Here is a 25813-nt window from a genome sequence, read left to right as displayed (position 1 = left end):
TAAATACAAATATCATATTAATTACCAGGAAGTTAGGTTGCTGGCTTTCATTTGAAAGTGAAAATACATGACGACTTTCATAAACAGTAAAGCTATTTAATATTCTCACACCAGGGACAGATAATGAAGATCCACTCCTCTGGGAAGGCTCCTAACTTCCTTTGCTGAATGGGATACCTTTTTCTTGTTTGTTCCGACATCACATTCTATCAGAGTACACCTGTTTCATAACAATAACCCACTCTATATCTGCCTCTGGAACCTAACTTGAGCTCCTAGAGAGGAGAAATCTACTTTAAACCCAGCAGCTGGCACAGAAGAGCTCAATGAAGCTGTTGAAAGAATGAGAACCCCCAGTCTTTTGAGTCTGAGACTCTGAACCGGAAAATAGGTTAAACAAACAAATAAATAAACAAATAAATAAATGCAAGCTCTGTAAGAAGACAATTAATAGCAGAATACATAAAAACAGAAAGAGAATTTTATTAACAAGTTATTTTCCTAAAAATGAGAAAAGCTTTAAAGAATGGTAAAGCTTTTAAATACATTCAACAGAGTTAACTTCTAACATACTCCTGCTCTTTTGGGAGCCAAAGTTTTCAATACTCAGTATTAGGCTTGAATACCTGAAGAAGAGCTGGCGATCTATATATGGCAAACATATTCCCATGATACTATGGTTCATAGTTTAAATGAAAATTCAAGAACTGTGTCTTCTTGTGAGGTTTTAAAGATGATCCTACATTTCTAAGATTTAATAGCTACATTAATTTGAGGTTCTTGAAGTGATAATCCATACAGCTTTTAACAGAAAGAAGCTGCTGTTTCTCAGGTGGAAGAAAAATGTTTTATCATTCCCACTTGAGAAATATTTAAGAAAATTAAAAAGCTGCAAAGTCATTTACGTTCCACTCTAAATAAACAGAATGAGTAGTAGTGAAATGTGGCATAAGCTGCATATAGGTTACATTTAAAATTCTATATGATAATGTGGCTAAAATATACTTTAGTCATCATCTATTATAAATTTATGCTTTCAAAAGTACATCTCTTTTCACAGAAATGTAAAAATATTTCCTAAAATTCACATGGAACCATAAAAGCAATCTTCAGAGAAAAAACTGAAGGTATCGGCTTTTTAAACTATATTACATCCTTTATATCAAATTATATTACATATAATTTTAAACTCTATTACAAAATTACAGTAATCAAAATAGGATGGTACTAACATAAAAACGGACACACAAACCAATGAAACGAATGAAGAGTCCAGAAATAAATCCACGCATACATGGTCAAACAGTATTTGACAAGGGAAATAAAAATATTCAAGGTGGAAAGGATAGTGTCCTCAATAAATGGTGGGAAATCTGGATATTCACATATGAAATAATGAAATTGGGCTCCTACCTTACACCACTCACAAGAATTAACTCAAAATGGATCTAAAGATCTTAAAGGTAAAGACTTTAAGGTAAGATGCGAATCTATAAAATACCTAGAAGAATACACAGGGGAAAAGCTCCTTGACACTGATCTTAGCAACGATTTTTTTTGATATAGCATCAAAAGCACAAGAATAAAACCAAAAACAAACAAAACAAAACCCTATCAACAAAATCAAAAGGCAGGCTAAAGAACAGAAGAAAATATTTTCAAACCATGTATCTGATAAAAGGTTAATATCCAGAATATATATGAAATTCATAACAACTCAATATAGTTGTCCCTCAATATTCATGGGGGTTTGGTTCCAGGACCCTCACAGATACCAAGTATCTTATATAAAATTGCATAGTATTTGCATATAACCTAAACACATCCTCCTGCATACTTTAAATAAGCTCTAGATTACTTATAAGACCTAATACAATGTAAATGCAATGTAAATAGTTGTTATAATGTATTGTTTAGGGAATAACAACAAGAAAAAATCTGTACATGTTCAGTACAAACACAACCATTGTAAATTTAACTACATAAAACATGTCAGCAACAACACAACATTTTTTTCCTGAATATTTTCAATCTGTGGTTGGTTGAATTCATAGATATGAAACCTACAGATATAGAGTTCAGACTGCAGCAAGAAAGCAATCTGATTTTAAAAAATGGGCAGAGGACTTGAATAGACAATTCTCCAAAGAAGACATACAAGTGGTCAAAAAGTACATGAAAAAGTACTCAACGTCACTAGTCATAAGAAATGCAAATCAAAACTACAGTGAGCTTCACCTCATACTTGTTAAAATGGCTTTAATCAAAAAGAGGTAAATGTTGGAGAAAATGTGGAGAAAAGGGAACCCTGGAGCACTGTTGGTGGGAATGTAAATTGGTACAGTCCGCTACAGAAAACAGATCAAGGATTCCCCAAAAAATTAAAAAGAAAACTACCATATGATGCAGCAATCTCTTTTCTGGGTATATATATCCAAAGGAAATGAAATCAAGATTTCGAAGAGATATCTGCACTCCCATATTCACTGCAACATTATTCACAATAACCAAGACGTGGAAACAACCTAAGTGCCCATTGACGAATGGTATAGAAAATGTGGTGTGTACGTGTGGAATATTATCTAGCCACAAAAAAAGAAGGAAATCCTGCCATTAATGACAACATAAATGGACCTTGACAGTATTACACTAAGTGAAATAAATCAGATAGAGAAAGAAATACTGTATGATCTCACTTCTATATTTAATCTAAAAATACCCAACTCGTAGAAACAGTGAAATGGTGGCAGCAAGGGTTTGGAGGTGGGTAAATGGGGAGATGTTGGTCAAAGGGTACTAACTTTCAATTACAAGATAAAGAAATTCAGGGGACTAGAGCGTAGAATGGTGACTATACTTTTAATACTGTATCGTATACGTGAAAGTTGGTATGAGGGTAGAGCTTTAATGTTCTCGTTATAACAATAACAACATCAAAATGGTAATCATGTGAAGTGAAGAGTCTGTTAATCTTACTGTGGTAAACATTTTGAAATATATACGTGTATCAAATCATTACACTACATATCTTAAACTTTCAACACATCTGTCAATTATATCTCAATAAAGTAAACATTCATAAACATTCATAACATTATCTGTCAATTATATCTCAATAAAGCTTGAAAAACTAAAATCATAAATTCTAAAAAAATACTAACCTATTTATAGAAGCAAAGTTGATTTCTAAGTGAAAAGTATCTGAGTAATTTATGTTAGTTAAAATATTGAGCATACCAATATTATGACTTTAATAACATGAAACAATTACACATCTGTTATTTGAGGTGATGTCTGTTATATTTCCAATATAACAGCTCAAAAATACTCCCCAAATATCACTACCCATTTAACTGCTGATGATTCTCTTTATAGTGATTTCAAACCAGGTGTAGTGCTTCAAGGAGCTTTATGGTTCATCATAGCTTTCCCTTGACGTTGCAAAATTAACATGAAGAAATACGAAATGATTAAGGTACAAAGTACACTACGTACATGTATCTCCAGAAAGCCTTAATAAATATTCTACAACTTTCACAAGAAAAATATAGTTTGGGGGAAAAAAATAAATTTAAGTACCTCTAATTAGCCATTTTAATTTCGATTCTAATGACCAAAAAATAAAATTACTCTATTGGAAAATAAATGTCTTTGATTTTAACTCTAACTAATATTTTGGAAATAATCTAAAAGAAATAAAAATCATTTGGAAATGAGAAGAATGGAAAGAACTTTTCAAGAAGAGTGACTTTGGAAAGAAAACAATTTTGTCCATTCATTGTGCCATCACTGTTTTAAGTTAACACCTGGGTTATAAATTTTCAACATTTATAAGCAAGCTTATTTATCAATCTCTGATAGTCATTACAACATTCGTAAGTACTTTTTTTTAACTTTTAAAAATATCTTCAACAAGATTTTTTAACCACCCCCCCTGTAAGAGCACTCTGGATGTGACTTAGATGTTGTAAACTTACAAGGACCATCTAACCCCTCGAACCCTAGACTGCTGTCTCTGCCTGGAGCCCCAGACCCACAGCCCCTGTGCACAGCTGACTGATGAAAGGCTCAGACATTCATCCCACTGCTGCGCCCTGCCAGGACGGCACTACCTCAGCAGAGGCAGGGGCACAGAACAGCCTTTCAGCCTGCAGAAGGCTTATTAGATAGATGTTCGTTTTCTAAATCCTAACAACCTTTAAAAGCACAGGGAGGATTTGGAAGGGATTGCCTCCTAAGAAGCTGGCATATTGCTGATTCCTAGAGCTGTTTTCCTTTTGTTAAACTTGATCTTCTGCCTGTGCCTGCCACATCTCTGCAGACAAAGGTAGGAGGCTGGCTTTTACGACGTGTACTCAAGACGGTTATTCACAATCTAAGTACAATTAAAACACGTTTAATAAAAGGCAAAACCAGGCTTTTGGTCCACATTTTCTCTTTTATTCACATGCCAGGCACTGTGCTGGATGCCACATATACATGGTGAATATGGTTAATGTTGCCCTAATGAGGCTTGCAAATCACTGAAACAGTTTATTTTTAAGATGGTGATATTCCAGGGATTACAAACCTGCAGTTCTATATAGAAAAGAGAGATGGATGAATAGCAAATTGTAGTTGGAGCTCATTCTCCCCAGGGCTTTCAATGCCCATTTGCTTGAGAGTTCAGAGTGGGCATTTTGGAGACATATCCCTGTAATGCCTTGAACGGTTGGTTGTCTACAGTACTGAATTTGGCAGATGAGTGAGGAAAACTTCAATAGAACTTCTAAGTACATCAGCCTGAGCAACAGCAGAAGAAGCCAGAAAAGTTTCTCTTCCTAGTACCTATTAGAACCGCCGAGCACTTGCCAGCTACTAGACACTGTGCTAGGTTGTGATGTCATTGTAAAACAATGTTTTACTAGAAAACCATTGTTAAAAGAATTTATGTTTGTTCCACACACAAATAATCTGAAAAGATAAACAATTAAGTTTTTGAAATGGTGAAATACAATGTGTGAAGTAGGATAAAAATTATTTCTTGTTAAACTGAGTCAGTATTTTCTTTGCTTATGCATGGATCCAACAAAAATACAAAAGAAGGAGTGATAGAAAAAGGAATGCAGAGTTACCAGAGAAAGCACAGTCACTGGAGCATTGCAAGGGAATAGTACAGAAAAAAAAAAACTGACTAATAAATGCCTTTAACAAAAGAGCAGCAACTAGTATTACCAAAAGCCCTACATAATACAAAAAAGGATTAAACAAAAAATGGACAAACAAGGTCTACCTTCAAGATGTTCTGTGTACACTTGGTAATACTTCTAATTTAGAATTTAACACATTATACTACAGATCATTGTTTACATGACTAGCTCCACAACTGATTCAACCTGAGAACAGGGGCTGTGTTTCATTATTCTTTATATTCCTTGTGCATTCTTATAGAATGTTTGCTGAGGGAATAAGAAGCAATCACTGAATAAATATTAAATACATATTCTGCACAGGGTCATCAAGGAAGGTCTCACAAAGAAGGCAGGACACTGGGCATTTCCATAGGCAAAAGCCAGAAAGCACATTCCAACAAAAGCAAAAGGACGAAGTCTGTATACAGTGCAGACCACGATGTGGCGTTGACTATCCCCGCCCCTCCGCCCCAGACGAGAAGCCCTGAGGGATGCAGAGAAGAGCTCTGTTTTATTCCACAGGCATCAAGGAGGCACTTGAGTGTTTTGAGTCAGGGGAGTAACAAAATCTCAGCACTCCTTTGGGAAGATTACTTGGGCAGCTATGTGAAGGATGGATTAGGAGAGACAAGAGATGGGGTGATCACTTGGGTTTCACTGCAATAACTCAGGTGAGATTCAATAAAGACTTGAACAAGGTGGGGTGGCAATATAAAAAAAATGAGTTAAAAAAAAGAACGAGATAAGAGAAGAATCTAGGAGATATACAGGGAATAATGGAGGCATATGATAGAGGATATAAATACCACAGAGAGAGAAGTAAACACTGAAGAGTAGAAGAGAATGAGGCCTTCTGGAGAGATGAAATTTATCAGGAGCCTAGAAAAGCCTAGTCTTTGAGGTTAGGCAAATATCTGCTTTTTCTTGGCTATAGTATTTAGACTAAAAAACAAAAACAAAGAAAACAATAACAACAACAACAACAACAAAACAAACCTTTAATTTATCTTACCCACTAGACCCCATTGATAAAGAAACAAGAACTTAAGAAAGATACATAGTCTAATTAAAAGGCAGGACCTTATTGAGAGCAGTTTAGTGCTGTCAGCCTAGGGAGCCAAGACTCAGCAGCGAAGGTACAACGCAGTCCTTTCTGTCCTTGTGGTAATTCGCTACGAAGACGCTGCCATGCATCATACAACGCAACTTGTCTATCTCAAATAACGATTTAGCATAGAAATAAACACTGATCTTTTAATACCCAAATGAATTAGGATAAAAGGTGGACACAGTGAATAAGGTGGCCATGCTGCCAAGATTCCTAGCCTACTGAGTTCTAACACTACAATTCCAGAAAACAATTTTTTACCCTAGAGAACACTGCCCTACTAGAGTGCATAATAAATGTCTTCTATAAGAGTAAATACAACAGAAAGCGTAAAGCAAGAAAAGGAATAACAAACATATTACTATTCTTCAAAATCAAGTCTTAGAGGGCTACCCCTTAGACTGTCCAAGCCCTAAGCACCTGCTATGCCACACCTCTGAAGATAAATTCCATAAACAAAATCAGCTCAAGAAAGCCAAACATGGTGTCAAATCCACGTTTATGTGAACATCTAAGCAGAGCCCACAGATATCCATGCTAACTTTCTCAATAAGCAAGTTAACGATAAAGAAAAAAATCTGTCAGGAATAAAGACATTCTTACTTATTTTTTCTCACCTTTATTTTTAACTTAGTAATTGCAGCAGCAATGCTAATGCATTCTATTTATCTAAAAACATTTGATAAAGTAAAGCCTTTGTGTTTCCACAGTTGGAAAAAAAAATTCTTTTCTAGAAAGAACAATACAGATTCTTTAAATAACTGAGTCATTAATCAAATACAAAATGCCTAACTTATTTTTCAGACATAAGATGAAGACAGACCATTTAAAACGTCACAAATTCAGCTGTACCTTCACCACAGAAATATTGCTACAATTCTAATGCTCTCCAGTGTAAAAGCATTGCTTTATCAATTCTCCATTAAGTCATTTTCCAAGTAGATTGTCATCTCTCAACAGTCTCAAAAGAAGCATCTTGTAAACCAAGTCGCAATGTCTCTACACTAAAAAGAAATTCCTGGAGTCAACTCACTAGACCTGCACTGGGAACCATTTCACAGAGCCTAGTTACATACATAAGCATGTTCTTAAAACACCAAAGAAATAAACTTAATTCTGCCATGTGATAAAAGATACCCACTCCGCAAAAAGAACAAAGGATCTGATGGAGCAAGTAGCAAAATTAGTCTGTAAGAATGGGTGTGTCAAGAAATTTCTCTTTCTTCTTCCCTTCTTTTTCCTTTTACTTCCTTCCTGCCTCTTTCCCTCCCCACTTCTAGGTTTGTCTGTCCTATATACACTGAACACTGTTAAAGCCAACCATATCAATAAATTTATGAATAACGGTTTCTTTCAGGAAGTGTCCTAAATGCCTACCAATGGACTCTTGGCTTAATCCCATTCCTCATAATCGTTGACATTTACTGAGCCTGTTGCCACATATTCCACATGTGTATCTTGAATAATCCTCAAAATAATATCAATCAAAGGTGTGACTGTTCTACATTTTATAGTGAAAAGAATTCATACAACTCAACCAAAAAAACCAAACAATCCAATTAAAAAATGGGCAGAGGATTTGAACAGAAACTTTTCCCAAGAAGACATACAAATAGCCAACAGACATGAAAAGATGCTCAACTTCACTAGCTATTAGGGAAATGCAAATCGAAACCACAATAAGATATCACCTCACATATGTAAGAATGGCTATTATGAACACGACAAGTAATAACAAGTGTTGGAGAGGTTGTAGGGAAAAAGGAACCTTTAAACACTGCTGGTAGAAATGTAAATTGGTATAGTTACTATGGAAAAAAGTATGGAGGTTCCTCAAAAAACTAAGAATAGAATCACCATATGACCCAGCGACCCCTCTTCTGGGTATTTACCCCCCAAATTTGAAAACATTTAGCCATAAAGATACATGCACCCTTATGTTCATAGCAGTGTTATTCACGGTGGCCAAGATATGGAAACATCCGAAGTGTCCTTCAATAGATGATTGGATAAAAAAGGTGTGGTACATGTATACAATGGAACATTACTCAGCCATAAGAAAAAAGGAAACACTGCCATTTGCGACAACATATCTTGAGATTATCATGCTAAGAGAAATTAAGTCAGATAGAAAATGTTAAGAGCCATATGATTTCACTTATATATGGGATATAAATCTGAAAGCAACAAAGGAACAAGACAGAGACTCATGGACACTGACAACAGTTTAGTGGTTACTAGAGGGGAGGGGGCGAGGGATAGATAAAGGTAAAGGGGGTCAAATATATGGTGACAAAAAGAAATTTAACTTTGGGTGGTGTACATATAATGCAATACACAGATGTACTATAGAATTGTATACTCAAAACCTATATAATTTTATTAACCAATGTCACTCCAGTAAATTTTAAAATAGGTATAAAGAGAGGTTAAGTAACTCGCCCTAATGAACATGGTGCAAGAGCTAGAAGCCAGAAGTCTGACCCTGCGCCTGGCTCATAGCCATAGCGCCACACTGCCCAACTCCTGCCTCTAGACCACAACCCACCAACTCCAGAACCTGGCCAAGCACCCTAAAATGGGTATTAATGCCCTGTCAGTCTTCATCTCCAACCATCCCATCAGCACTTCTCTTTCTACTTCCATTCTGGGGTAGCTGGATTTCCAATAATGCAACTAAACAAAGCCCAAAGGGGCTAATAAAAGAAAATGTGAAATTAGTAGGTTCAGGAGGTTGCAAAATTTTGTGCAATTCTTTTCCCGGCAAGGCAAGAACTTCAGACTCCATCAAGGAATAAATCTTCCTCCTCACAGTACAGTGAGGATTTTCTTCTTGAGGAAGAATTAAGACTTCAATGCACAAAGTAAAACTTTAAAACTTTTGAAAGGAAATACAGAAGAATATCTAAAAAATACAAACCATAAGTGAGAAGACTGATATATATTTACTGCCTTTAAATAAAAAACTTCTGAACAACTGAAAATACCATAAATGAGGAATTAAAAGATAAACCGTAGACTAGAAGACATTTGTCACTCTTCAAACAAGAAGATATTCTATATGTCCTCTGTCACTGGAGGAAAGTGCCAATTCCCTGGCCTACCACTGTCTGGTAACTGGTATTGATCAGACTTCCAAATGTTTTGCCCAACCGATGGGTATGAAATGGTGTCTCAATGTTGAAATTACAGGGAAGTAATTTCACACTTCCCTGATTACTCCATGATTACTAGAGAAATTGAGCATCTTTTTACTTATTGGAGACATTTTGAGTTCTGTCTGAGAATTTTTTGTTCATATTGTTTGCTCAGTTTCTTTCTGGGTTGTTTGTGTTTTCCTTATCAATCTGTAAGAGTTCATTACAGAAGTACTATTTTAACAAAAATACATACAGTGTTAAAATTTGCTACAAACATCTTATTATTATAGCTTTTACTGAACTCGAGTCAAAACAAGTGAACAAACGAAAACAACAACATTCAGATTTAAAGTATTTAGTATAAAAATGGATGTTGTCCTAAAAGTAAATTATCAGTAAATCATCAGTTTCATTTAGTAATAGAAAGATTTAATTGCAAGTGTGAAATTTGTCTTGCTGATAACTTTTGATTTTGAGCCATCACATGAGCCACCCTGATCAATGTTACTTTTGCTTGTAAACAATCAACTCTTTAATTACAGATCAATGTAGAACTTTACATACATACTGACAAAGTATATAAACTAACAATTCTCAAAAGAGTAAACAGCCTCATTAGCAGTCAGAAAAATACAATCTAAATCAATAAATCTTATTTTCTAGAAATCTAGGTAGCAAAGAATATTTGAATGATAACAGCCAATGCTGATGATTAAATATAGTCACATTTTCATACAGTGCAGGTAGGTATATAATTCAGTTGCCCTAAAGGGCAGTGAAATCCAGCAATCTGCAGCAAAACCTTAAACATGTTCATAGTGTCTGACCTAGCAATCACCTCAAAGGATTTGTCCAAAGGAAATAATCTCTTACAAGATTCCCCAGCCCATCCGAGAATGTCCTTCCCAGTATTACGCCTAGATTTAGCATCATTCATTAAGTGTACAGGGCACTAGAATGTTGGTTCCAGAACAGATCCAGGCAGTAATAGATCTGCTTTTTAAGGAAACTGATTCTTTATGATTAGAGTGATGCTCACCCCCTTCCCCTAATTCCCATTCATAATTTGAGCCTGGCCAGAGTATCCTATCAAACGACCTAGAGCAAATGCTTCAGGTAGAAGTAAATACCTCAACCAGGCCCATCAAAGTCTCTCCAGGCAGGTTTTTGCCAGAGCTACTGAAGGAATCCTTTCACGTCTGTGAGGATTACAGTGCTGTGACATCAGTCTCGGACTGTGGGCCAACCATGATGCTCACCTGATGAAGAGCCTATGCTAGAGATAGGGACTCAAAGACATTGTTTGAGCCCTGAAGCCCCACTTCACCTTGACTTACAAGAACTTCTGTTGATTAAGCTTGGCTGAGTTCAATTTCTGTCACTGAGAGACCAATGCGCTCTAAGATATTCATTTTTTCCCCACTAAAGTAAAATGGAATTACATTTCTAAACTACCTCACAAGGCATTTAATTCCTTCCCTCTGAGAGGAAACTCTTCTAGAAAATCTACCAAAATTCGGATAGACTTTCTGCTAACTAGGCAGATGTAGCCAAACAAGATATTTAGCACAAAACCTGCTACGGAGAAACCTATAAAACAAATCCTTACCTATCCAGTTATTCCACTTTCAGTCATTATATCATTTCTACAAAAGGTGGAGCTCCCTCCAAATAAATATACAATACAGATCCCATATTATACCAATACAGAACCAAACTGAAAAAAAGATATTGATAATATTGGTAAAATTCTTTCACCTCTCATGAAACTTAAACTTTTGGTATTTTCTCCAACCATACTTCATTGGTCAGAAAAGGAAAATATTAAACAAGAAATTTTTAAAAGACAGATATTTTTTCCTTTTGGTAACTTAAAGAAAAACCAAAGAATCTAGTAATTAGATAATCTAGATTTATAATGTCAAGCACTTGAAGAATATCCAACAGTTTGGAGTTACAAACATACAAATAATGTTAAGTATTCTGAGGTGTAGACATGACCTCCAAGAACACATTATTCTATTTTTTCTGTAGCTTGTCTCTTTTTTAAATTATTTTTAACAGCCTTATTGAGATATAACCAACAAACAATAAACTGCAGATATTTAAAGAGTAAATTTGCTAAGTTCTGACATGTGATGCACTTGTGAAAACTTTGCTACATTCCTATCAGCCCTGAAAGTCTCATGCCACTTTAAAATCCTTCCACGCCATCATTTGCCCATCTCCAGGCAAACAATGATCTGCTTTCAGCCACTATAGATTTGTTTGCATTTTATTAAATGGTATGTAAATTCAACCACACAATATATAGCCGTTTCAGTCTGGCTTCTGTCACTTAACATGATAAATTTTAGACCCATCTATGTTATAGCATGTATCAAAAGTTCATTCTTTTTTACTGATAAGTAGAATGCCATGGTATAGATATACCACATTTTGTTTATCTGTTCATCTGTAGACGGACATATAGACTGTTTCCACTGTGGGGCTATAACAAATAAAACTGATGTAAACATTCACGTACAAGTCTTTGTATGAACATATGCTTTCTTTTCCTAAGGGTGGAATGGCTAGATTATATGGTAGGTGCATATTTAATGTTTTCGAAACTGCTAAACTATTTTTCAAAGTTTTACATTTCCACCAGTAGTATACGAGAGTTCTACATTGTCCACATCCTCACAAACACTTGGTATGGTCGGTCTTTTTAAAAATCATCTGGGAAATCTTTTTAAAATAGATTCCTCAATGTCCTCACCCTCTGCCAAACAAAACCCTTTTTACTGGTGAGGATTTCGGACTATGGCTTCATGATTTGTACTACTAGAATCAAAACTACAAATGCCAGGAATGGGATGAAGAGATACTTTTTGGGGAAATAAAAAAATGTTATGCAAATATAAGATATTATTATCTTATCTAACTTTATTTTAAAATATTTTTACCTAGAAGTGAAAACTAAAGTCAGCAGTATTTGTTCACTCTTTTTTTTCCCTAATACTTGTTTTACTCTCGCTGTGTTTATAATGAAGAAAAAAGTTCTCGATTAAATATGGCAAACATACATTCAAAGAAAATCAGCAAATTCAAGTCATAATAGTGTTTTTAGAACTGAAAGAATACCTTTTTAAGAAGAATAATACAGAACTCCACAAAGCAACTACAACATGAGAAACAGAAAAATTAATAAAGGAAAAAACATCAGAGATGAGAAGGTGAAGATTAAGGCTCCTTTCAAAAAAATAATGACAATCTAAAACTTGTCACCTGAAAGTCAATTACCTAATATGGTAATGATCATGAAGAAGCCAGGGCCTCATAAAATACTTTTCCACAGCAGACTACCAAAATCTTGAGTGAGACGAACAAATAAATATAGCACCAAACCATCTTCCTCTCCTGCTAAAAAAAAAAGAGTGCAAAACTATAGAGAACTTAATTTTCAAAGATGTCATATAGGCAGAAATAAAATAAAGTGTAGGCAACTGAAAAAAGGTGTGGGCGAATTTAGGGATGATACCATAAATTACCCGAGGAAGGATGTAAGATATACTTGACATAAAAGAGACATCAGAGAAGATTTACCTAAGGGGTATACTGAGTAGACACAAGAACTGACTAAATAAATTAATGAGAGAACAAACACATGAATAAACTCATACAGTATTTTTCTTGGTTTGTCTTTTGGCAATGGAACAAGCACTGTATACACCGTGAATCTTAGCAATTAAATACTGAAATTGCTACACAATATGAGAAAGATTTACTTAGAAGCAGAATGTTACAGAATCATTGAACTGGAGCAGGAAATTTAAAAGAATAATTAGGTAAAAAATTTTTTAAGGTAAGGAGAGATGAGCAACACCACAAAAAAGAGCTCTGCCCAGCACCAGCTCCACATTTTAATGGACAGCAACTGAAAGACCAAATACTTAAGTCATCAAGACGAGAGTTCAGTGTCCAGGAAGTAGATGAGAGAGGGCCAAAAGTAGATTCCTCTTGCCTGAAAGGGATACTAAAGCCAAACAAGAACCCACAATTTTCCTGATGTGTATGATTAAAGCACATAATTCCTTTTCTGTCACCATTCAGTGGTTTCGTTTCTTTTAAGCAAAACGATGCAATCCCTTCCTTTTCACCTACAATGTGTCAGGTTTAGAAACTCTAGTCTCCTTTATGAACCACACCAATACCTTATGAAGGATCTTTCGACAAGTGCTGACACTTTCTTAAAAAAATTATTATCTGCCTCCCAAAATGATCAACTTTTCCACTCCAAATGTTCACACTTACACAACCATGGATGCCCTTGATACTTTCAAGGTAAGGTACATCCTAAACACGAAATCGAGATTCGAATTCAACATTTTCTTCCTCCTCAATGATTCCAAATCACAATTAAAAAATTGAAAAGCCTTGATCTTCGCTTTCAATAAATATAATTCACATAAAATATTAGCTTTATACACTTAGAAGAGAGAAACTAAACCAATAAGGTGATTAATCAATTTTCAATTACATGTGCCATCTGTACAAGATGATGGGGCATCTACTTAAAACTGACACTGGTGACCAGATGAAGGGGTTCACACTTTAAATACTCCACAAATCCCTTTGTGTGTAAATTAGCACCATTATTCACTACTAATTTTTTTCCTTTTATTAACATTTCACTTAGACATTCCACAGTTATAGTTTTAAAAGAATACGTATAAGAGTATCTTAAAATATTTAGTTTAAAATACTTAGTTTAAAGCCAAGTAGATGACTATAATTAACTAAAGAATTGCAATTAAACAAATTTTAAAAAACATTTTTAAATGGAGTTCGTATATAAAAGATACCCAGTCAAAATACTTAATATATATATGTAGACCTCTTTCTTTACAAGGTTCACCTTTAAAATTTTTAGCATATACTATAAAGTTCAGAGTTACTTTTTCACCAATTTAACTGATGAAGATCCTTCCTTTATGCTATTAAAACAAATAGCTAAACGTAATAATATAAAGTACAAATTTTTACATAAAATTTGGCTAATACATTATTTTAAACTGTATACTTACTACATCAAACTTCTGAGTGATGTTCCCCTGGATATCAAGTAAATAAACCTTGCCATAATGTGTGCCCAGTGCCAAAAACTGTAAGAAGAAAAGACGGGTCAGCTTATTAATGTAACATTAACATACAATTAGTAATAAAACCATTTTCAAAGTCAAGATTCTTAATGCATAAGTGATTTGCAAGGCCTTGGAAGATATGCAATCCTTGAAGAAAGTCTGTTACCAGCTTCAGGGAAATAACAGAATGGGACCTACTTTATTGTGATAGTGCAGGCCAGCTGTCAGAATGACTCATGAGGACGTTCATCTACTGACAAGTAATGGTGTGTATGTGGTCTGTACGCAATGCCTGATGGACTGAGGCAGCAAATTAAAATGCAGCTATGAAAGCACAACCAACCTGCAGCTGAACTCAAAATCAGAAGGGAACAATTAAGCAACTAGCTTAATTTATGGCAAATGTGTAAATATGTGCTATCACTTAAGTTCAACATATGCACACACAAACACACAACAAAGTATTTATTATTTCTTAGGAAAATCCATGTTATAACAAGAGAAGAAAAAATTCAGAACTAGAATGTTTCTATAAAAGTTAATTTATAATATGGAGTGTAAATGTTGATATTCTAATGCAAAAAAATATCCTTTTCTGTCACAAAATAATTACTGAGCTACATACTCATTTTATGGTATGAAATTAGTTTATAACTTCCACTGTTTCTTTAATTCTCTGAACAAACCCTAAACAAACCAGAAAAAACTTTAGGACTATCTGAAATAATGACATGAGATTTTTCTTCCTTTTTATTTATTTTACACATTATTCAAATAGTTCCAAATTCTCTGTATTTCACTGCATGTGAGCATGCTTCATTGCAATCTAAAATGAAATGCTCAAATTTACAGGCACTACTAAGCATTTCACTCAAGCAGCGCAATATTTAAAAAATAACCTTATGGAAAGTCATGACTTAAAAAGATTTATCAAAATATAATTGCTTAAAATGAAATATCAATTCAGGCACTTAAAATATGAAGCTACATTAAAGAGGAGCAACAAAAATGGAAAGAAGGGGTTCATTAGAAATTCATCCCCTGCAATGCCTTTCACTCTTGCAAGGTTGCCTTTTTTCAAGAAGAAAAAAGTCCCCTGGGTAAAAAAAATCAATACTGGTTAATAAAACATCAGGTGTGCAGACATAACTAGGTATGACGATTCCGCGGCACAGGCCTGCCTGAATGCACCAGGTGCCATGCCGATTACTCATCCAGGGCAGACAGCAAGCCTGGTGAAAACAGGATGCCTGGGCCCTGGAAAGGGAAGGGGCAAGAGGGAAATAATTCTGGGGGGAAATTAGTCTGAATATTTAGAACAAATCAGGATGTTTTCTCCAAAGCAAAAGAACATTCTAATCAGAAATAGAGGACTCAGATAATTGTAATTTTTTCTCTACAATGACACTCTAACAATATTTAAATTAAGAAAACCACATACTACTAACAATACTCCACTTCATTCTGAGGCTATCTTTGGTAACAGAATGAGTCTTAAAAGCTCACTGCACCCCAAGTACTCAATGGTATTGATTCTTCTCATAAATACTGTTTTCAGTTTGTTAGAAAACTAAGGGGGACTAGACCCTTAAAATGCTTTATTACTGGGTCATTCTCTGACACCTCTGTGAAGGCTGTACTTGAACTTCCAATTATACTTTATTTCATTAGTTTTAAAGGTTCTACGCACGGTACTTTATCCAAACATTAACTTCCTTTTTTATTTTTTCAAAATTATTGGTTTAATACATTTAATATTTACGACAGAAAGAAAACATGCAATAATTATTTTGATTTTACAGTTTGAACCTAAAACTATAATTACCTTAGAATATTTTTGAAAAAAAAGTGGTTTTTACGACTTTACCATTTATTTACAAAAACATTTAGTCATTTAGATTAGATAAATTATTGCTGTTCCCTTTTAGAAATAAGTTTATGTACTCTTAAAATGCAAATGTGATAAACCAATTAGATAGGTCTTCAAAAATTTATTTAACTACCAAAACTATTGGTAAGTCATAATTATATTTGTTAATGCTTCTGACTACTTAAAATAAAAAAAGCAAAACTGGCCATAAATCACAAATGTAAATACAAAGCCTTTAAACGTGACTCTCTTTCCAGTCATTAAAAGCCTTGGCTTTTTAACCACTAACTTTTTTTTTTTAAGCCGAGAGCACTTAAAATCCAGGACAGGCAAAGAATAAATGTAATTTAATTAGCACCTTCATGTTTAATTACAGAAACTTGACTCCTTTTTATAAACTATCAGATTGGGCATCCGGTCTTTCTGAACCACTCTATAGCATAACTGCTTTTACTTTGAATGATTGGGCTTTCTGTATATAAACAAGTAAAAGTGATAAGCAATCCTTTGGACACCACAGAAGAAAAAAGCAGCAGCACATTTCAAATGTGGTCAGCTGTATAACATCTATGTTTCACATAGCTTTTTATAGTATTCAAAGTATTAGAGCAGGAAGTGCCTTCAATTACATGTGAAGAAATAAGTCCAGGAGTTGATGTGACTTCCCTGGAAACAGGCAATAAGTGGCAGAGTTAGGGTTAGAATTAAGAGTTAAAATATTCTCCATTGTACCAGAAATCTCATAAATAAAAACATGGGCCTCAGATTAAGAGTGCATTTCTAAAAGTTAGCACAGATTACAGTTCCGACTGTCAGGCTCCTTGGCCAAGTTGGTTTAGATTGTTCTCCATTTCACCCATTTAATGGTTATTCAACACACAACATAGTAATAAGGGAACAGTAATAATTTATCTAATCTAATCTATAGTAAGCACAGACAGTTAGCAAGCATGATTTTAAAAGGTGGTAGTTTAATGAAGACAGATATAAAAACCTGATTATTATTACATTTAAAGAGTACGCCTAGAATGGAATATCTCTAAAACCCTATGGTGTTAGCTACGCTGAACTTTGGACTTTGAAGAAGGAGTCAGACACTAGAAACTGAGGCAGATGGGGCAGGCTTGTAGTAAAGACCATTTTAGGCTGAGTGAATACAACTTGCTCAAAGTTATGCAGTTTTAAAAAAAGAAGTAGAACAAAGTCAAGAAATTACAAGTAGCTTTATATGGCAAGAGTATCCAGTTCATGCCCAGGGGAGGAGACAGGTGATGGGGCAGTTAAGGTTGGTTAATAGGAGGCATTTGAATATTGATGGAGAAATGAAAGGTAGGAAAATAAAGGGAAGAGTATGTGTGTCTAAATCATGAAGACATCAGGAAGTCAATAAAAAGTTCTAAGAAGGAGGATTACACAATCAGATTCAAGTTTCTGGAAGATTATTTTAGCAGAAACAACTGTTAGGAATGGACTAGAATGAAAGCAAATATGAAGGAAAACAGATTGGTTTGCAGTGCCTGCATTAGTTCCAGGAAGAAATGAAGCATGCCTGAACTAAAAGAGAAGGGCTCAGGATGGGAGTGGATTCAAGCAGGTGACAGGGAGTGGAATCCAGGCAGAAGAAATGTTATGAGTAAAAGGAGCCAAGCATTGTCATCAGAACGCCTCATCTGTGGCAGAAAGTAGTAAGAAATAAGGCCAATTACGAGGGGGCAAGGCCCTTATAGAGGGCCTTACATACCACATTAAGGAACTTTGATTTTATTAGTAGATTATGAAATCATACAAGGGTCTTAAAATCTGTATTTTTGACAGATAATTCTGGCAACCAGGTGACAGATGGGTTTTAAGTAGAAAAATTAGAGGCACGTGAGTACAGGCAGAAGATGAGGGCCTAAGCTAGGGTAGGGGTGGTAAGAAAATCACCAGGACTTAGGGAATGACTGGGTAGGAGGAGTCGCATGAGACAAAGGAGATGGTGATGCCACCAAATGAGAAAGAGAAAAAAAAAAAAATGCAAGGTTACAGAGAAAAGAAGATGAGTACATTATGGACATGCTGAGTTTCAGGTAAAAACAGAACAAAAGGTAGAGATGTTTAGGAGGCACCTGGATAAATAACACTATTCTGGGAAGGGGCAATGTAGGTGGTCACGGAGGTCATGAAATTTAAAATCAAAAAGTACAAATTTAGAAGGAATGTGGACAATGGACCAGATCTTGGGAAAATCAACATGTAAGGGAAAGGTAGAAGTAAAAGAAAGCGAAAGAAGCAGCGGGAGTAACAGAAATGATCAAGAAAATAATAACAGATGGATGTAATGATGAAGATGTTTTCAGAAAGTGAGATCCACAGTTTTAAAAACAGAAAAATATCCATCAACTGGTGAATGAATAGACAAAATATGGTATATTCATAAAATGGAATACTATTCAGCAATAAAAAGGAACGAAATACTGATACAAGAAATCTCAAAAACATTATGCCATGTGAAAGAAGCCAGACACAAGAGACCAAACAACATACGATTCCATTTATATGAAATATCTAAAATAGGCAAATCCTAGAGACAGAAAGTATATTAGTGGTTACGTGAGGCTAGAGTTAGATCTGTTCATTGACATAGTATGTATCATAAGAAGAGAAGGGATGAAATGAGGTGGTGAACAAAAGGGCCCTTGAACAAGAGGAAGAAATCTCCTCTAGGTCAGTATAGGCATGGATTTGGATGAGTTGGGAAAGGGTAAAGGGGTCGGGAACTGAGGCTGATCGTGCCTGATAGTTCCAATTTTTCCTTTTTTTAAAATTTTCTTAATTAAATAGAAATAACAGCATCCTCTGAAAGGAAAGGGATAGTGGTTGAGAAGGGGGATTGAGGGCTAAAGAAGCTAATGAAGAAGAAATAAAAACAATTTTAGTGGCTAGGGACATAACAAAGGACAGGGGTGTAACAGAACTGAAGATGCTGGTAAAGTTAGAATAGTTTACCATTTAATGGAGTTAGAAAATTTTTTTAAAAAGAATGGATTAGAGATCAGGGCCCCGTAAAGTCAGAGAACAGGATTAGTAGAAAAATAAACACAAAATTTGAAGAAGAAAAGGAGTCAACAGAGAGTGCACTGAAAGATCCTCAAGTTCCAGGTACTGACACCATCCAGAGTATGTTCTTAATAATGGGGAGATGAAACAGGGCAGAGTGGAATTAAATTAGGTTGAAGACGGGTGGCTCCATAGTGTAGTGATTAGCACATCTGCTTTACACGCAGAAGGTACTGGGTTCGTGCCCCACGTGGAGCCATGAACCATACCCTGGGTGCGCCAGGCCCCCCCAGTGTGCCAAGGATGCCAGGCCCTGGGTGCACACCGCAAGCGTGTGAAAGGAGACACCTTGCCTTCAGAGATCTGGTTCTTCAGGGGAAACAGCAACATCCATAGGTCAGGGGTGGAAGTGGGGGTGGGGGAATTAAAGAAGGGGTAAAAATAAATAGATAAATAGATAAATAAATAAATAAATCAGGTTGAAGAACTGCAAGGCCATTCTTCAGTGAAACAAGATGACAAGGAAGTTGGGAGATAGATAGCAGCAACAGGTAGGAGTAGATAGTGGTGCAGCCAAAAGGCAAGCATCTCAAAGAAGAGGGTTTCTGGTAAAACAAGAGTCAGCAATTATTCCTGTAACATGTTGAACAAGTACAGGAATCAGTTTACAATGGAATGAAATCTGATGAGGAGGAAAGATGAGGCAACACTGCTGGTAACACAGAATAAAGCCAGGAGACGGATCAGAGCTGGGGAGTCTGTCTTTTGTGGAGGGACAAAGATTCACTCATAGGGTTCACAGGGAAGAACAGGGCACTAGTTGAAGCTGCTTGGCTTCCTATAGTCGGATTATGACACATTTTGTTTTAGTTCAAGAATGGGCTAAGGGTGCTGTACAGTACTTAGCCCAGACTCAGAAAGTTAGTGGGGGCTTTGTGACAGCAAAGACCTAGACTGGAATATATTAATTCATTCATATAATATATAAGTAATAATATGAGGCCTTTCTAATGATTCTTAATACCTCCAATGTAATTTCTACCCTTATGAAAGCATTGTTTATAATCTTAACACTTTTCCACTCTACTACTTAGGATTTGAGTAAAGTGATACTGTTTCCAAAGACCACTTCCTGTAAATCGTTCATATCCACCATCATCTAAATTCTACTTGATGCACCCTTGCACTGTGCTCCATATATGTGTACAAATACAAATATATATATAATATTTTTGGTTGTCATTTTGATTTTTTTGTTGGTGAGGAAGAAGGGAGGAAGACACAATTACTGTAAAAAAAAAAAAAAATACACCACTAAAAGCAGCAAGACTCCATAGGATAAACTTACAACAGAAATGACTTACAGAAGAATCTGCTATAGGGCTACCTTACTTTGTCATGGACTGTCATGCAGCTAGCTGCATCCTTCTGAAGTATTTCAGTTACCCCATTGGAAAGTCTTTCATACTTCAGTTTGGGCTCCTCTTCACTCTCTTCTTCCTGTACAAAAATTAAAGAAAATGACAGCAGTCATGAATTTAACTTAAATTGTCAAAGACTCAAAACACATTTCTTAAAGGGAACCCAAAGATGGTCCTCTTGATGATTGTCAATAACTACAACTATAACTAATGGTTAAGATCTTCAATGTTTCACTTTTCCAACTAGGTTTATCAGTGGCTACAACTGCACTGGTAGAATAAATTCAAAACTTGGACACAGGATAATACATACTTACTGTTAACAGTAATCAACTTCGGCATCTTAAATGCAAACTGTCTGGCCCACCATGTAGACATATGCCAATAAAAGGTGAGTGGGCAAAATACTTGTATGACCTCATGGTCATAAAACATCCACAGCAGTAAGACAGGAATACAATAAACCTCTAAATGACATGAATTTTATATTTTAAGAGTACACATATTTTTGTCAGATTTGAGAATATCTCATTTCAATTGGAAAAAAATTAAATCAAAGTAAAAGAAAATTGGAAATTTTGTATAAAACAAATTGTATATTTCCCCTTCAGATAAAAATATTTTAATATTTAAATAACTAATCCATGAACAATCATTACTTAATTTGTTAGAAAATGAATTGTTTAGTCTCATATAAATATACCTGCTTATGCATTAAAAATGTTTTAATCGTTTTATATGTATTATTACTAACTTTATATGTTTAACCTCATCGTTGATACAGAATCATGTTATCCTTACTCTTCATAGTTATAAAATTAGGAATCTATATTGACTGTAACGGCCATGAACTAATAAATCAAATTTAGTTATAGAAATTATAATGATTCAAAAAAGATTTTACTGTATCAATGTAATGGAAAACCAAAAAAAAAAAAAAAGTGCATATACCAATAATTGTGATCAATAAAGCTGGTCAAAATAGAAGTTCACAAAAATAATCTGCTCATGGACATCTCCTTCAAATATAATACAATCTTCACCTTCCAGCTAGTATTCGAGTAGCTTGAGGCACATCAATGCCTCCACACATAATAACTAGAAAGGCTTAATGAAATATATAGCAATATCAGTCTAAGGCATCAATTAAAGGGCTGCTGAGGCAACCTGAACTAGAAAGACCAAGATTCCAAGGTGGTGGAGAAAACATGGAAAGGTGAGCTGGCATTCTACAGCCATTCTTCCTGGAGGTATTCACGAATTTTGGGTGCAGGCTAAGAGGCTGAACACCTGGGAAGACGGCTCTGCTGAGGGTCGGGAAAGCAGCAAACCTTTTGCTACTTGTGGCGATAGGGTGACAAAACCGAAGACTTGAGAGGCTAAGATCCCAGTGGAAGAGTGAGGCAGTCATTTTACCCATAAGAAAACTGTCAATTTGCAAAGCCACATGATGTTTGAGGCTAAACTTCTAAATAGAAAGTCTCAAAAATACAAACAAACCAGCTGCCTTGATATGCTGAGGAAATACGAATTAATGTTCAGGAGCCATCAGCAAATGAGGTCCTGATGAATACTACAGACTCTCAATTGGAACTCCTGGTTCACAGGGGTCACAACGAATTGCTTACCAAAACGTCAATCTAGCTTTGACTCAGCTCAACACGACTGGATATCCAGTAAAGGAATGAGCGACATTTGGAGAAAGAAAACTTCTCCTTGGAGAAAGAACACTACTGGGTGCTCTACAATTTTCACTTATAATATTGAGGATTCAACAAAAAATTACTAGGTATGCCAAAAGACAGAACCAAATGACTAAAAATCAAAGAGGAAAAAAAAAAGAAAAACCAGAACCTATGGATGACCTAGATATTGCAGTTATCAGAAAAGAGTTTCAATATAACAATGACTACTATGTTCCAAAAAAAAGGACAAGAGAAAAAATAGATAAATAGATGATTAGCAAAACTGAAGACAGGAATAGTGAGATGGAAAACAGGTCAAAATATATCCAAAGAGAAACCTAGATGAGAAAAATAGATTAAAAAAAATACAAGAAAAGAATGTGTGAGATATGTGGAACACAGTACGAAGGCCTACCATACTTTTAATTACAGTCCCAGAAGAATAAGGAAAACGAAAAGGCAGGAGCAACAACATTTAAAAGAAGCAACAACTGAGAATTTATTAAAACATAAAGCATTAACCCAGAAATTCAAGCAGCTCTGCAACCCCAAGCAGGACAAATATGAAGAAAATTACACCTAAGCATATCATAGTAGAAAGAAAATTAAGTCAAAGAAAAATAACTTGTAGAGTAAAAAGTGCTGGGCCTACTGAAGACTATAACACTGACAGGACATACCAGGCAGAGACTGAAAACTCAAATGCATACAAAAGTCTTTACTTCTGGGGCATAGAACTGCATCTGCACATGGAAAGAGGCTAATTTGTGCATAAATGGAAAAGAAAAGACATATCAAACATTCTGTCTGTCCTAGGCTTAATTTCAAATTATCTCATTTCATCCTGGTAGAAGGAAAATAAACTATGGAGAGTTAAATATATGTATTCCATTTTACAAATTTTCAGTAAACACTGATGATCAGAAATTTTAAGTAATTTCATCAAGACACACACACAAAGCCAAAATTCAAATTCAGTTATGAATGCTCTCAAGTCAATGCCTGGAGTAACACACTACCCAATTTCCAATGAAAATGATGCTACAAGTCACAACAGAAGCCTCTACAATTTTTATGTCTACAAATAATATGAACTATGTGATCAATAGAAAAGGTTCAAAAATGTGTTTTTTGGCAGGTACATTAGTTATCTACTTGCTGCATAACATATTACACCAAAATTTACTGACTTAAAAAATAAGAAATACATATTATTTTACAGAGTTCCGTGGGTAACCAATATAGGAGTAGCTTAGAGGGGTGACCAGATTCAAGGTCTCTCATACGATTGCAGGCAAGATGTCAACCGAGGCTGCAATGATCTGAAGGCTTGAATGCAGTTAGAGTATCTGCTTCCATGATGGCTCTCTCAAATGGTTGGCAAGTTGGTGCTGGCTGCTGGAAGGAGGCTTCAGTTCCTTGCCTCATGGACATCTCCATAGGGCTGCCTGAGTGTTCTCAGGACATGAAAGGTAAATTCCCCGGAGTGAGTGATCCAAGAGAAAGCAAACTGGAAGCCTAGCCTCATGACCTAGCCTCAGAAGTTGCACACTGGTCTATGGGCCATGTCACTCTGAACAAGCCTGATCTCATCTGATCTCAGAAGCTAAGCAGGGTCGGGCCTGGTTAGTACTTGGATGGGAGACCACCAAGGAAGACCAAGTGCTATCGGTGTAAAAAATAAAAAATAAGGGATTGTAAACTGACAAGGTCCTTGCAATCTGTGAGGTCAACCAAGGGTTGCCTTGCCTAAAAAAAAAAAAAAAAAAAATTGCACAAGGACACTTCTGTAATAATCTATTGATCATACAGGTCAGCCATGATTCAGTGTGGGATGGGATGACACAAGGGCAGGAATAACAGGAGGTGAGGATCATTGGGGGCCATCATGCAGACTAGCTACAAGAACAATAAAATTTTTAATAATTTAAAATAATTAAATTTTAAGAGCAATAAACATTTTTTTAAAAAATCGATATTCTATGCATATGAAGAGCTATCAAATTCTCTTTTCCAAGTATATACAAGCCAGTAGTTGTTTATTTAGTAACAGAGTATTAAAATCAAAGGCCATGTGCCTACTATTAACTTTCCAAGAATACCTTCAATAATTAATAGCAACAAATGGAAGTATAAGTAGTTACCTAAAGGATCTATAATTCTTTAAAAAGATAACTCATGATAATCAACCCAATCCAAAGTGACCTGTTGTTAAAACATAAGGTAGCTAATTAACCAAGTCTAAAGAACCAAGAAACAGGAAAATCACAAAAGGCAACAAATAAACACTTTTACTTATGCAACTACAAGCAAGAAATAGAAATCATTACAAAGTTAACATTAAATGCAAAGATGATGTGTACATTCTGAAATAAATGCATTAAATACAAACTGAATTCTGAATGGTAGTCTTTATAAGATACCACATGTTGCTCAGGTCTGGACATCAAATGTGCATCCAACGTGAAAAGTTAATTCTAGCCTCTAGATTATTTTGCATAAAAGCACTCATCCACGGACCATTAGATAAAGTTACTGTAAATAAGGTTTGCCTGTCTTATGTATAAGTGAAAACTAAGTAATTCCTCTCAAATAAACATACAAAAATAAATACTTTCACAACACAGTTCACTGAAGCATTTGTGCCAGGCTTCAAAAATCATAAATAAAATGAAAACTCCAATATTAGGCACTTGATGTAGCATTTCATGATTTTCTGACAGGTATCTTTTATGTTAAGTTAAAAGCAAGCTAAGGGTGAATTTATAAGGTTTTTTTCTGCTTGCTGTAAACAAAGAAAATGGAAAGTGATTCAAAAATATATTTCACAGAGGTTATTCTACTGCTACAGACTATATATCACATTTTAAATAAAAAACATTAAAAAAAATCAAGCAGATTTAATAATGAGTTTCACTCTTTAAAAAATTTAAACAGAAAAAAAGCTTCCATATGGTTTGAATTTCCATGTTAATAAAAAGTAAATCAATAATTTTTGTTAAATTTTAATAATCTTGCAAACCTACAAATAAAATCATCAACAGTCTTAGTTGACAGTTAACTGCGTTTCTATGACAACCTAGTTGAATAGTACAAGTCCTGACTTGCAGCTAAGCAAAGATATGAACAGAGTGACATTTACCCATGCAAGAAAAATTTGCAGTTTTCCTTTACTAAGAATCAATTCCTCAGCTAACATGGATGTTCACTAAGTGTACAGCACTTCTAATTCAAGACGAGTCCTTTCAGCCAT

General features: G+C 35.1%; 1 protein-coding gene and 1 pseudogene across 4 annotated transcripts in view; one reads left to right on the top strand and one right to left on the bottom strand.

Moving 5' to 3' along the window:
* VPS41 (VPS41 subunit of HOPS complex) overlaps positions 1 to 25813 on the bottom strand; it is a 168449-nt gene that overhangs the window by 110304 nt on the left and 32332 nt on the right. For 3 of the 4 annotated variants that reach the window (XM_039849427.1, XM_039849429.1, XM_039849428.1), the window contains exons 3-4: positions 20847 to 20954; positions 14489 to 14566 (exon numbers count right to left, since the gene is read on the bottom strand). In XM_039849427.1, coding sequence (XP_039705361.1) covers positions 14489 to 14566; positions 20847 to 20954 — 186 coding nt within the window. Of the gene's footprint in view, positions 1 to 1979; positions 1985 to 14488; positions 14567 to 20846; positions 20955 to 25813 lie in introns of those variants that run through there. The other variant, XM_039849430.1, reaches the window with a different exon arrangement.
* On the top strand, positions 24115 to 24234 carry LOC120591976 (uncharacterized; annotated as a pseudogene).

This window comes from Pteropus medius, unplaced genomic scaffold (genome assembly GCF_902729225.1).
Source record: "Pteropus medius unplaced genomic scaffold, Ma_sr-lr_union100, whole genome shotgun sequence".
NCBI classification, from domain to species: Eukaryota; Metazoa; Chordata; class Mammalia; order Chiroptera; family Pteropodidae; genus Pteropus; species Pteropus medius.
Note: the sequence above shows the minus strand (reverse complement) of the source record. Positions and strands in the feature narration are given on the sequence as shown.